Below are 12,494 nucleotides of genomic sequence, written 5' to 3' on the forward strand. Positions count from 1 at the left end.
ACGCAGCTCTACCTCTCATTCAAATCTTCACCAAGGTTGGCCGTAGAATCCCTGTCCAAATGTCTGGAGACGGTGAGTGGCTGGATGGGGAGGAATACGCTGAAGCTGAACCCTGACAAGACCGAGGTACTTTTGGTAGGAGACAAGAGGAGGCTGGGGGATGTTGACCTGGTGTTGAATGGGGTACGGCTACCCTTGAAAGACCAGGTCCGCAGCCTGGGGGTCATTTTGGACTCCCAGCTGTCCATGGAGGCTCAGGTGTCAGCTGTGAGCCGGACAGCGCTGTATCAACTCCATCTGATACGGTGGCTGCGCCCCCTCCTTCCCGACCATCTGCTCCCATCGGTAGTACATGCCCTGGTCTCCTCTCGTTTAGACTACTGTAATGCGCTCTATGTGGGGTTACCCTTGAAGATGGTTCGGAAGCTGCAGCTGGTACAGAATGTGGCGGCTCGCCTGATTAAAGGCAGCCGCCGGCGAGATCACATCACTCCAGTGCTGAAGAAGTTGCACTGGTTACCAGTTGTTTTCCTGGCCAAATTCAAGGTGTTGGTTTTGACCTTTAAAACTCTATATGGTTCCGGCCCAGCCTATCTTAAGGAGCGCCTCCAGCAGCACCAGACAGGCCGCTTAACAAGATCAGCCTCGGATGGCCTTCTGTCTCATCAGCCAGGACAGCTAGACTGGTGGGGATGAGGGAGAGGGCCTTTTCTGTGGTGGCCCCCACTCTGTGGAACTCCCTCCCTAGGGAACTCCATCATGCCCCCTCTTTAATGAGCTTCCATCGTGCATTAAAAACGTGGTTGTTCAGCCAGGCATTTGGGGTGGGTTAGGGTATTTTAGAAAATGTTTTTATTGTAGAATTTTATTGTTTTATTGTATGTTGTACATCGCCCAGAGTGGCTGGGTGACCAGCCAGATGGGCGATTAATAAATTAAATAATTAATAAATAAATAAATTAAAGACTAGGGTATGTATGGTTGAGTCCCTCTCCCCATATCCCAGTAAGTCCTGTATGACAGGCTTTGTACTGTCTGGGAGCCATACTTTTTGTTTGTTGTGTGAGTGATTCATTGGGAATACATAAACGAGTGGGCTCCTGAAAGTGTGAATGTGGGAAAGAGAACCTCCTGTGGATATGGTTGTCTAGAAGGAGACTTTAGAGTCTGCGGTGTTTGGTCTTAGAAACGGACTGGGATGGTCTCTAACATTACTGTCCAGAGGGTTGTGAGTGCCATTCCTACATCGTGAGGGTGTGAGTGCCATTCCTATGCCCTTCTGATATTGCCCTAAACCTATTCGGTGGTGAAAATCAGAAGCCACTTCTGTTTGTATGAAATCCTGGAAAAATGGGAGCTGGATCATTCAAAAGGATCCCGGAACCACCCAAAGGAACTCCTGCTGCCTATACGTATAGGAAATATGGTCCAAAAATTTGCAAGTGGTTAGAAAAATGGAACTGGTTTACCAAGATGATTCAAGCAAACAATTTCCCATAACTGGGTCATTTGACATGGACAGGTTGGTGCACCGGAGGGGAGCCCTGAAGGGTCTTGATGCCAGAATCCCACAAGACCAATGGGATGCTTACAGTATGCTTACAGCATTCTTTAATTGGTAGTTGAGACATCAAAGAAGTTACATGGATCCCAGGGAGTGGAATCTTAAGGACTCCCAAGAAAAACTGAGAGACCAGGTCATATTTTGAAACTTCAGAGAAGAACCACAGAAATTTAGAGAAAAATTGAAAACAGTGATCAGTTGTTATAATTGGCTGACATGAACTAAATCATGCAAGTTAAATTGCCTCCCAAAGTGCACAGTAGATTATATGAACAAGCAAATTGGCCAAATCAAGAGCCAGCTGATCATGATCCTTTAGATCAAGCACGCATCAGACTCCTAGGAGCAATCCCTGAAATTCGTCCACAGAAAGCATATTAGGCTAAAAGTCATCAATTGTAAACAAAACAAAGGTGGCAGACTGAGACTTTGCAGAACTTAACGAACATTGCAATCATTACCTTGCTTGTCAAACAAGAAAGAAGGGAAAAGGGGGATCGGCCGAGAGGCAGGACATGGTGGAGAGCCCCGTGTGAGTTGCTGCCACTTTTGTGACTAAGTTGGGCATTAGAAAAATAACTGTCCCGAACAGCCTAGCCAGTCAATGGAAACATTTCACACATCCCAGCCGCTCCCCCCCGCCCCGAACTTCTAAGACAGCCTAGAGGTTTGTAACTTCATCAATGTTCCGTTTCTTCCTATTTTTACCAGAGAGAGAGAGAGAAATTTTTGTACTCTTAAGTGCACTTTCCCAAAAGCATGGAGATAAGAACTGTCCAGTAGCATATTATAGTACTTTCCTTGATTCTGTAGCTGCAGGATTTTCTCCCTGTCTGCAAGCAGTTGCAGCTGCTGCTCTCCTTGTTCAAGCCTCTGAAAATATTGTGTTAAGTTCTCCTTTAACTCTTTGTGTACCTTCTCCACTCCTCAGACTACCCAATTTTTTACTCTCCGAGAAGATATTCCCTCACAAATCTCTCAGCTCTGGTGGACCTGCAGTCTCGAGCTCTGCCAGTGGAGGCAGCTCAGTGGGAAAATGGATGCAGTTTGCATCCTAACCACCTGTGATGCTGTCCAGATGGCCGTTTGGTAGCACCAGTGGTCTTACTTCCTCAGTTTGCCCGGGTGGCCCATTCGATGGGGGACCTGGGTAAGGGGGGGATGCTGTAAGTAGTAAGCAACTATTGGTATGCTCCTGGATTTGCTGCAGTAGCCCAGCAATATTGCCAACTTTGCTCAATCTGCCTAGGCCACAATGTAAGAAAACCTGTGAGGACTGAGCAAGCAGCCCATTCTCCCCATGGAGGATGTAAATATTCAGATATTCAACTGAGCGTAGCAAACCACAGATGTTACTGCAGACATAAGGCCTAATTGACATTGGGTCTTGAGTGCTGAAATGGACTTGTGAGAGTTTAGCTCCACTGTCAGTGACATTAGCACCTCCATTCGGATCCAAGGAAGGAGCACCCTGCCCAAGCGGGAGTCCAGCAGTGCCCCAATGAACGGCAGAACTTGTGTAGGCTGTAGGTGAGATTGTTCGAGACTGAGGCAAAGTCCCAGTTTCTGAAGGAGATTGCAGGTCACCTCTATCAACCAAAAGAAGACATTTCCACATTGATGCCACCAACAAACAATTGTCAATGTATGGGTATACCTCAACACTTTGCATTCGCAAATGGGAACAGACCACCGCCACGCACTTTGTGAATACTCTCGGCCTTCTGTACTGAGTCTAATGCATCATCAGTCTCTGCATTAAACAGGCCCTGACCATCAAAGGGCAGATCTGTGATGCGGGCTCTAGTTTCCTGGGTGAGGCCAGCTGACCTCAACCAGGAGCGATGACACAGGATGATGGAACCAATGAGGACTTTTGAGTCGCAATCAACTTGACAGTGAGACATGTTTGTTATCTCAATAACTTCCATCACCTCGGATTGAAAGAGGCAGTCCAGTTCCTTCTTGTCATCAGGAAGATGCTCAAAGCAGCAACTAACCTTGTCCCACAGAAGCAGCTGGTGTCCCAACATAAGTGCCTGATTATTCGAAATCTTTAGGCCCATCACTGCAGAGGAATATAATCACCTCCCAAGTAGATCAAAGCATCAGTTGGAGAAGAATATGCTTTCCATGACTTTCCTTGCGCTGCCTCGACAACCATCGAATTCAGAGCACGGTGTTTAAACAGGTATTCAGCATAAGCTTCCTAGACACAATACATTCCTTCCAAATGGTTAGACGTTGGTGGCATAGTGGAGGGAGCTTTCCGGGATTGTTAATAGTCTTCTCCAATGCCAGAAGGAATGGTATGGCCACAGGATAGTTCTGCATTCACTGCACTGAAAACTGGATCCTGCAGTGGAGGTCACTTGGTGGGTTTCCAAGCCCAGGCACTGTGCCATTCTCAGAACCTGAGTAGAAAATTGTTCAAAGTCCTTCAACATCGAGATAGCAACATTTGACCCAATAGCAGCATCAGGCAAAGAAATGGACAAAGGGCAGGAAGACTGGGATGTGTGTCAGATTGATAGCCTTCCATACCAGAGAGTGGGGATTCTCCTGGTGGAGCCTGAAACAGAACTTGTTTATCACCTTCCTTGCGAGGAAGCAACGAAATATCACCAGTTATGATATGTGGTAATGGCTGTAGCATGGCCAGCAGTTGTTCAGGAAGCTGGACAGCCAGTTGTTGAGTTGTTTGCTGCTGCTGTGGAGCAGGAGGTGCACTCTGAGGGGTGCACGAAAAACATTTTCCCAATCCGGTGGTCTCAATACCATAACCATTGGGAGCTGACAGTATCGGCTCGCTTCCTGGTATGGAGGATCACGATCGCGAGGAGGGTAGTAAGGACTGTAAGGGACATCACAGTCTTCAACGCAATCATGGGGTCTCCTGTAGCAGACATCCCAAGCCGAATGTCTATCCCAGCAGAATGGTGATCTGGACCTATCTCGATCATGGCTTTGATCATAAAAACTAGGGGGATGACCTCTGTTAAAGGAAGCAACCAAGTAGAGTGAATCTGGGGACCGCGGACATTAATCTCGGAATGTTTTGTACCCTTGTGTGTGAGAACAAGGTGGCAAAGTGGGTGGATTTATAGGGGATGGATCCCAGATCTCATCCTCCGACGTCAATGTGATCGGAAAGGGATCTGTCACAGGAGCAGGACTCACCATACAAGTCAGTGAGAATAGCACTGATGGAGTGGGCAGTATGCTCGTCTGTACGGGAGAACATGTTTGATCCTGAGGCATCAGGGGAGCAGCAAGTGATGCGGCCAGTACTGGAGTCTGCTGCCGATTCCAAGATGCCAGACCCAAATTGGGGAGAGTGGTAGGAACCCCAAAAATGACAGAAAGAATAAAATGAGATGATAAAAAGAAAACTAAAGCAAATCTCAGCGTGCCTATTCTTTTCCTCAAAAGGAAATGAAAATGAAGGAGAAGATTCCCAATGAGGCTGCCACAATGGCAGTTGAAAGAAAACTGAGGGAATAGGTGGGAACCTGCTAAGGGCTTGCACACTGAAATGGTGGGAGAGGGTTCCTGCCAAAAATTTCCTCAGCTATAGAAGGTTCCCAACTGAGGATCCACACAGGCGCAGAGCCCATACGTTGATGCTCAGAGACCATGACGAAGAACATATGATCTGGGAAAAATACTACAAGCGAGAAGGATCTTAGAATTGTTGTAGATCACAAGGTGAATATGAGCCAACAATGTGATGTGGCTGCAAAAAAGGCAAATGCTCTTTTGGGCTACATTAATAGAAGTATGGCTTCCAAATCCCGGCAAGTACTAGTTCCCCTCTACTCAGCACTGGTTAGGCCTCATCTGGAGTACTGTGTCCAGTTCTGGGCACCACACTTTAAGAAGGATGCAGACAAGCTGGAGAGGGTTCAGAGGCGGGCAATGAAGATGATCAGGGGACTGGAAACAAAGCCCTATGAGGAGACACTGAAAGAACTGGGCACATTTAGCCTTGAGAAGAGAAGACTGAGGGAGATATGATAGCGCTGTTCAAGTACTTGAAAGGTTGTCACAGAAAGGAAGGCCAGCATCAATTCTCGATCATCCCAGAGTACAGGACATGGAATAATGGGTCAAGTGACAGGAAGCCAGATTCGGGCTAAACATCAGGAGAAACGTCCTGACTGTTAGAGCAATATGACAATGGAACCAATTACATAGGGAAGTAGTGGGCTCTCCCACACTGGAGGCACTCAAGATGAGGCTGGAAAGCCATCAGTAAAGGATGCGTTGACTTGGATTCCTGCACTGAGCAGGGGGTTGGACCCAATGGTCTTATAGGCCCCTTCCAACCCTACTAATCTATGATTCTATGAGTGCCCCCTCACATAAATACCCTCCCCCCATTGCTGAAGCCCTTATCCAATTTAGAGCCCACCACTGCAGCTTTTTAAAAAGGAAATTTCCAGAAACTCCGTGACTGATCTGTCACAGAAGCCTCCCCTGCTTCACATGGGGCAGAGGAATTCTGGAGAGTGTTCTAGGGCATACACTCAGGTAATGCAGGCCAGTGGCCATGTTTACTGGGCCACAGAGTAGCCCACATTAATAGATAGGGTGTTCTAGAACACATGCAACACTCCTCTGTAGCTGCACATTGTAGGAGAAGCTTGATAGTCATGGACAAGCTGCCTTTCAGGGAAGGTTCTCCCCAATAAGCTTCCAAAAACAGGATTTCTTTTAATAGATGTGAGCCTATAGTTTGAAAACCTGCAGGCTAACATGATTTTTTTTTTTTAAAAAACTACTTTTGTGCCTTAGGAGAGATACAGGCCTCTTGTAATCTATACCATGTCAGACATACCCTCAACCAAGACACCTGGAATCCAACTACATGATCAAGACACTTCCAAGACTAGAAATGGCATCTTTTTTGGTGCCTTTGGAATGTGAAAGAGAGAATCTGTACTTCCCACATATGTTTGGTGACAATTGTGTATTTGCTCATGCTAACAGACCATTTTTGAATCAAACATGATTCAATCCCCACCGTTCAAAATACTTCCAGCGATTCCTTCCATTAACTTCAGGATCTTCATACTCTATTCTGGGCATCTGAAGTGAGGGCTGAATTCTGTAATGAAAAGGTGAGATGTAAAAATCATTACTGGATCTAACATTTTGGAGAGAAAGGGCATTCAGAATTTACACTAAACTTCCTCTTAAAAGAAGTTACCAACAGGTCACCCTGAAGTGAGAGGCCTGGAGCCTTTGCCAGCTAGGGATCTTGTGTGCTGATGCTTGTTCTGGCAGGGCCCATCAGAGAGGTTCTCCTCAAGTAGTCTTATCTTTCATGCTTCATCAGCTGGTCAGTCCCACAGATTATATTTCTCCATAAATTTGTGCATGCCCTTTTAGCTCCTGCACAAGTGCAGTCCAGGGAGCTCCCTTGACTCCATTGCTAAGGAGCTGGTACTGCAGTAGCAGTTGTCCTACTTGGTTTTTGATCATTCAACTACAGTCTAGTATTGATGGGTGTTCTTTCAAAACTTAGTTTGGATGCTAGACTATGTTTTTGAGCAATAGAAGTTGATAGCCATCAATACTATATCTCTGAAATAGACCCTTAATATGGGATAGGTTCAAGGTAAAATGCTGGTCACCCTCCTGGGCAAACCAGCACCAAAAATAGATAATGCTTGCACATCCCTTATTTTAGCCCGGTCAGATCATGGGGGGTACAGAGTGGCAGGAAACTAGAACCTCCTGCTAGAATACAATGAGCTGATCATAAATTGGACATTTGTCTAGTAATCTGGAAGCAGAGTTGTTCCAAGTTTCCCCAGATGATAGTGATTAGCTAGATTCCTTCCAGTCAGATTTCTGACCTGGTTTAGGGACAGAAACTGCCCTGGTCACCCTGGTGGATGAAATGTGAACCTGTTGGTTCTCCTGGACTTCTCAGCGGTGTTTGATACCATTGACCATGGCATCCTTCAGGGTTGTCTTATGGGGATGGGTGTGGGAGGCACCTTTTGAGTGGCTCTGCTTGTTCCTAGAGGGCTGGTCCCAGAAGGTGGTGCTGGGAGATACTGCCCAGGCCTAATAGGGTCTCACAGAGTTCCATCTTGTCCCCAATACTTTTTAACATTTACATGAATCCCCTGGGAAAAACAGTCTGGAGGTTTGGGTATGCTGATAAAACTCATCTCTCTCTCTCATATATTCATTTACATCAGATCCTAGGAAGGCAGTAGAAACCCTAAGCCTTTGCTTATCAGCTGTGGCAGAAACTTAATCAAGACAAGACAGAAGCACTTGTCTAAAAGATCAGGTGTGTCGGCTTGATCTGACACTACTTTTAGAGGTTCAAGAATCCCTTTTTAAAATTTGGCATTACATTGGCCACTTTCCAGTTCTTTGGTACAGAAGCTAATCTTAGGAACAGGTTACATACTTTTGCTAGAAAATCAGCAATTTCACATTTGAGTTCTTAAGGAATGGTAAGATAGGTACCATCTGCACCCAGTGATTTGTTTTCAATTTGTCGATAAAGTCTATAACTTCATCCCACATCACCACTATTTGCCTCAATTCCTCAGACACTTCCTGAAAATATCAGTTCAGGCATAAGTCTCTGCCCTATATCTTCTGCACTAAACACAGATGGAAATAATTCATTCAGCTTCTCTGTAATCTCCTTATCCCCCTTCATTACTCATTTAATATTCCTGGCCTGGGATAATCTGGCTATGCTGATACATGCTCTGATAACTTCCTAACTGCATCGTTGTATGTAGCACTGCCCTTGAAGATGACTTGGAATCTTCAAATAGTGCAGAATGCAGCTGCCAGAATTTTAACTGGTACAGCTGGATGGAAGCATACTACTCCAGTTTAAATGGTACAGCCAGATGGAAGCATACTACTCCTATTTGCTTCTGAGTCCAATTCAGAGTGCTGGTGCTTACCTTTAAAACACAAAATGGCTTGGGAGTCAAATACCTGAAGGAGTGTCTCCCCCACACCAACCTGCTCATGTCTTAAGATCTTCAAAGGAGGCTCTTCTCCAGGTTCCTTTACCAGAGGAAGTTCGTTGTGTAGGAACTAGGCAGAGGGCCTTCTCTGTGGTGATGACCTGTCTGTAGAATGCCCTCCTTATTGAAGCTTGAAAGGCACCAATGTTGTTATCAGTTGCTCCGTCATTTTAAAGCGTGATGTTGTTTTGAGCTTACGCTGCTCTATTTTTTATGCCTCTGATCTGTTTTTGTTGTAGTGTTTTATGTTTTTACTGTATTATACTTGTCATATTTTGATTCTTACATTTTTTAATTACCAGCCTGGTATCTTAGGATGAAATGCAGGTTTGAAATACTTTTAATTAATAACAGATTATAAATAACATTATGGAATGTCTTCTCTAGGGCAGTCCATCAGGCGCACACCCTGTGGTTTCAGGCACTAGATTAAAGCCTGGCTGTTCACAAAGGTCTTCAGGATACATTGATGCTGGTTGTGCTGCTGGTTTCTGGTTCTGTCTTTGTCTGACCATCTGGACTCTTGCTTACTACTTTAAGCTCTTGTAGCTTTTATTGCTTCTGTTGCATTTAGTTGTATTTTGATTTGCTGTATGATTACTTTAAGTATTAATTGTTAGCTGCCTTGTGTTGCCTGACCAGATAAGGCAGGGTGCAGTTTTTAAAAAATAAATACATACATATGAAATCTTAACAAGGACTGGCTGATCTGAGAAGCTGTAGTGGGGAAAACATGGGCGCTGCACCATTATCTTCATGTAGGAAAAGTATAATGTAATATGGCCTTGGCTTTAGAACTACACAATTGGTTGTATGCTTGGCCTACTATCATCTGAAGAGCCTTGCTGCACTTAAAACTTTGCGCTCACGTCCAGGAGATCACTGGTCTGGTCTTTATCAGCACCAAAGTGGGTGAGCCATGACAAAAAACAAAACAAAAGTGTATTTCTGCAGCCATATTTAAGCTGGAATTAGAATACAGACGCCAGGAGCTGGGGCCCACTGAATTCATCCTGCAGTACCATAAGCCATGAAATAACTTCTGGCATTGTATTGGCTTTTTGCAAGTGCTTGCGTTAAAACTCTGACAATGGAGTAACTCCAATACAGCTCTCATAAAAATGCTAGAGAAGGTAAATTTGTTCAAATTGGGCATAAGGTCCATGGAACCATGTTACTTCAGGACACAAAAAATGGAAATGCACATACGCCCTTACGCAACATAAGGGAGGATTTATCACACAACCTTTTGATACTATACTATGTTGTTAGTGAGCCACATTATACTATCTTGAATAATTTTCTAGGGCAACTGACATCAGAGTAATCATAAACAATGTACTGTGGATTTTTTTTAAACATACCAAACAAAAGGACTCTTACATAGCAAGTTTCTGAAAAGCTTCAAGACGCCGCTGTGCCTTTCCTCTCCAGCTTCGGTCAATGAATGGAGGAACTGGATTTTTTTCTTCTAGTTGCACAGAGTACGGTGGATAGTGAATCAGGTTACTAAACATGGCTTTAAATTCTGGCATTTTCCTCTTTTTTATATGGAAAAAAGATAGGAAAGGCAAAGTATTGTACATGAATATATGGAGAAAAACATGATAGCCAGACCTAGGATTTGTGTGAATATATAACATCAGGAGATATCTGGGGTAAGAAGCCAAACCTTTGGATAATCCTGAGTTTTCAGTTTATACATATGAAGAACATTCCAAGACCTGGAATTTTTTTTCTTTTTTTTAGTATTTGATTGAAACATGGTTGCTCTTCGACACTATTAGGGGTGGACAACTGTTCCAGCCCCATGGGTCAGATTTCCTCCTGGAACACCTCCCAGGGGCTAGATGATGTCCCAAAGTCCAAAGCCCCACCCCCTGACATCATCAGAGCTCCTTTCTCTGTGCACAGGTGTGTCACCCTGGCCGTAGGCTCTGAACTTGTAATTTAGAGGTGCCAAGATAGTGATACATCAGACTCAAAGGTTTACTACTTACAAGGAGTACTTTATTGGGTAACTTACAGCACACAGGCATACCCAATGGTTGGATCAGACAGCTTCTCTGAACCACAAGCCATTGGGTCAAATGGGTCTTATACAATGCATGTCAGCAATGAGGCAGCACAACACTAGCAAGCGCCCCCTAGCGTCCATTCCCAGCATAGGCTAGAAGTGTTTGGTTCTCAAGCACAGCCACCTGCAGCTCACCATAAACACATAGCTTCACTTCTCAGGCACAGCCTCATAAGGCTTTCTACTCATTAGTAAGGAATGTGCTGAGAAGGCTTTTATCGGCCCTTTGAATCATCTTCATATGCACAGAGGCTTACTAACAAGGTAATTGCACCAATAATGAACTTAAGCAAACATTGTGGATCTCTAGGCCCCTCTAACACTACAAATGACTTGGCTATGCTCCTGGGGCCAATACAACAGGGAGGCACAGACCTAGACCATTCAAACAACTATAAAGCTCAGCTGATAAGAAAGCATTTATCACACATTCCAGGATACAAGCAACTGATTCTGAAAACAGAATTCTTTCTTTGATAGTTCTGAAAACAGAATTCTTTCCTTGTATAGTAAATAGGTAAACACATTCACTGCCAAGACTTTATATCAGGGACGCAGAACCTCAGGCCCAGGGGCCAAATCCACCCTGCCTGCAGTCCCAATTAAGCCGTCTGGGGTTCCCCAAATGACCATGCCCCTTCCCCTGGCTCCATCCCATTTCCCCTAACCACCAATCATTTGGTGGTTTCCTGGCTTTTGTTTATCCCCAATTCTAAAAGACAGATTCATACAATAAAATATTTGGAAGGTACCTTGGAGTTCATCTAGTCCAACCCCTTATTCAGTGCAGGCTCTGCACTGCAGGATGCAGCTACAGCATCCCTGACAGATGGCCATCCAGCCTCTGCTTAAATACTTCCAGTGAAGGAGAATCCACCACGTCCTAAGACAATCAGTTCACTGCTGAACAGCTGTCACTCTTAGGATGTTCCTCCTAATATTTAGTCAAAATCTGCTTCCCTGCAATTTCCACCCATTGGTTCTAGACTGTCCCTCCAGACCAACAGAGAACAAGTCTACACGACAGCCTTTCAGATATGTGAAGACTGCTATCATGTCTCCCCTCAATCTTCTCTTCTCCAGACTAAGCATACCCAGCTCTTCCAACCATTCTTCATAGGACTTGGTTTCCAGACCCCTCACTATCCTGGCTGCTCTTCTCAGGATGCACTCCAACTTGTCAATGTCCTTCTTAAAATGGGGTGCCCAGAATGGGACACAGTACTATAATCAGAATGTGGCATTCTACATTCATCATAATTGAGCAGAAATATTACTTCCTGTGATCTGAACACTATGCTTCTGTTAATGCAGCCCAAGATTGCATTAGCCTTCTCAGCTGCTGCATCACACTACTGGCTCATAATCAGCTTGTGATCCACTAAGCCACCTAGGTCCTTTTGCCTGGTAGGCTGACTGGTCTGTAGTTTCCTGGATCTACGTTTTCCTTTTCTTGAAGATGGGGACAGCATTTGCCCCTCTTAAACCACCTCACCTGTTCTCTAGGAGTTCTTAAAGATTATATACAGCAGCTCTAAAATAACATCCATAAGTTCTTTCACCTAAAGAAAGGCCTCTCCTAAGACTTAGTTACTTTCAGTAAGAGCTTTAAGCTAAAATAAGCTGGTGTTTTTGGTATTTTTGTCCCCACCCCTTTTGCCTTTGGCTCTGCCCCCTTTTGTCTTCAGCACCACCCACCCCTGGGACACAGCCTTGGAGATCTTCTCTGAAATGGAATTCAGCCCTTGGTCTGAAAGAGGTTCTGCATCACTGCTTTAACATGTAAACTGAAGCCTTACCAATGAGGTAGTTTAGAGGAGCCTAACAAATGCCAGTTTTA

The 12,494-nt window shown here is 44.7% G+C and overlaps 1 protein-coding gene across 4 annotated transcripts in view; it reads right to left on the bottom strand.

Moving 5' to 3' along the window:
• The window catches only part of CFAP91 (cilia and flagella associated protein 91), a 135,769-nt gene that overhangs the window by 107,973 nt on the left and 15,302 nt on the right, over window positions 1–12,494 (bottom strand). For 2 of the 4 annotated variants that reach the window (XM_084835395.1, XM_084835394.1), the window contains exons 3-4: window positions 9,961–10,118; window positions 6,591–6,674 (exon numbers count right to left, since the gene is read on the bottom strand). In XM_084835395.1, coding sequence (XP_084691521.1) covers window positions 6,591–6,674; window positions 9,961–10,118 — 242 coding nt within the window. The remainder of the gene's footprint in view (window positions 1–6,590; window positions 6,675–9,960; window positions 10,119–12,494) is intronic. The other 2 variants (XM_084835398.1, XM_084835396.1) reach the window with 1 other exon arrangement.

The sequence above is a fragment of the Heloderma suspectum genome, chromosome 2 (genome assembly GCF_057233095.1).
Source record: "Heloderma suspectum isolate Gila_16-S chromosome 2, 16-S_ref, whole genome shotgun sequence".
Lineage (NCBI taxonomy): Eukaryota > Metazoa > Chordata > Lepidosauria > Squamata > Helodermatidae > Heloderma > Heloderma suspectum.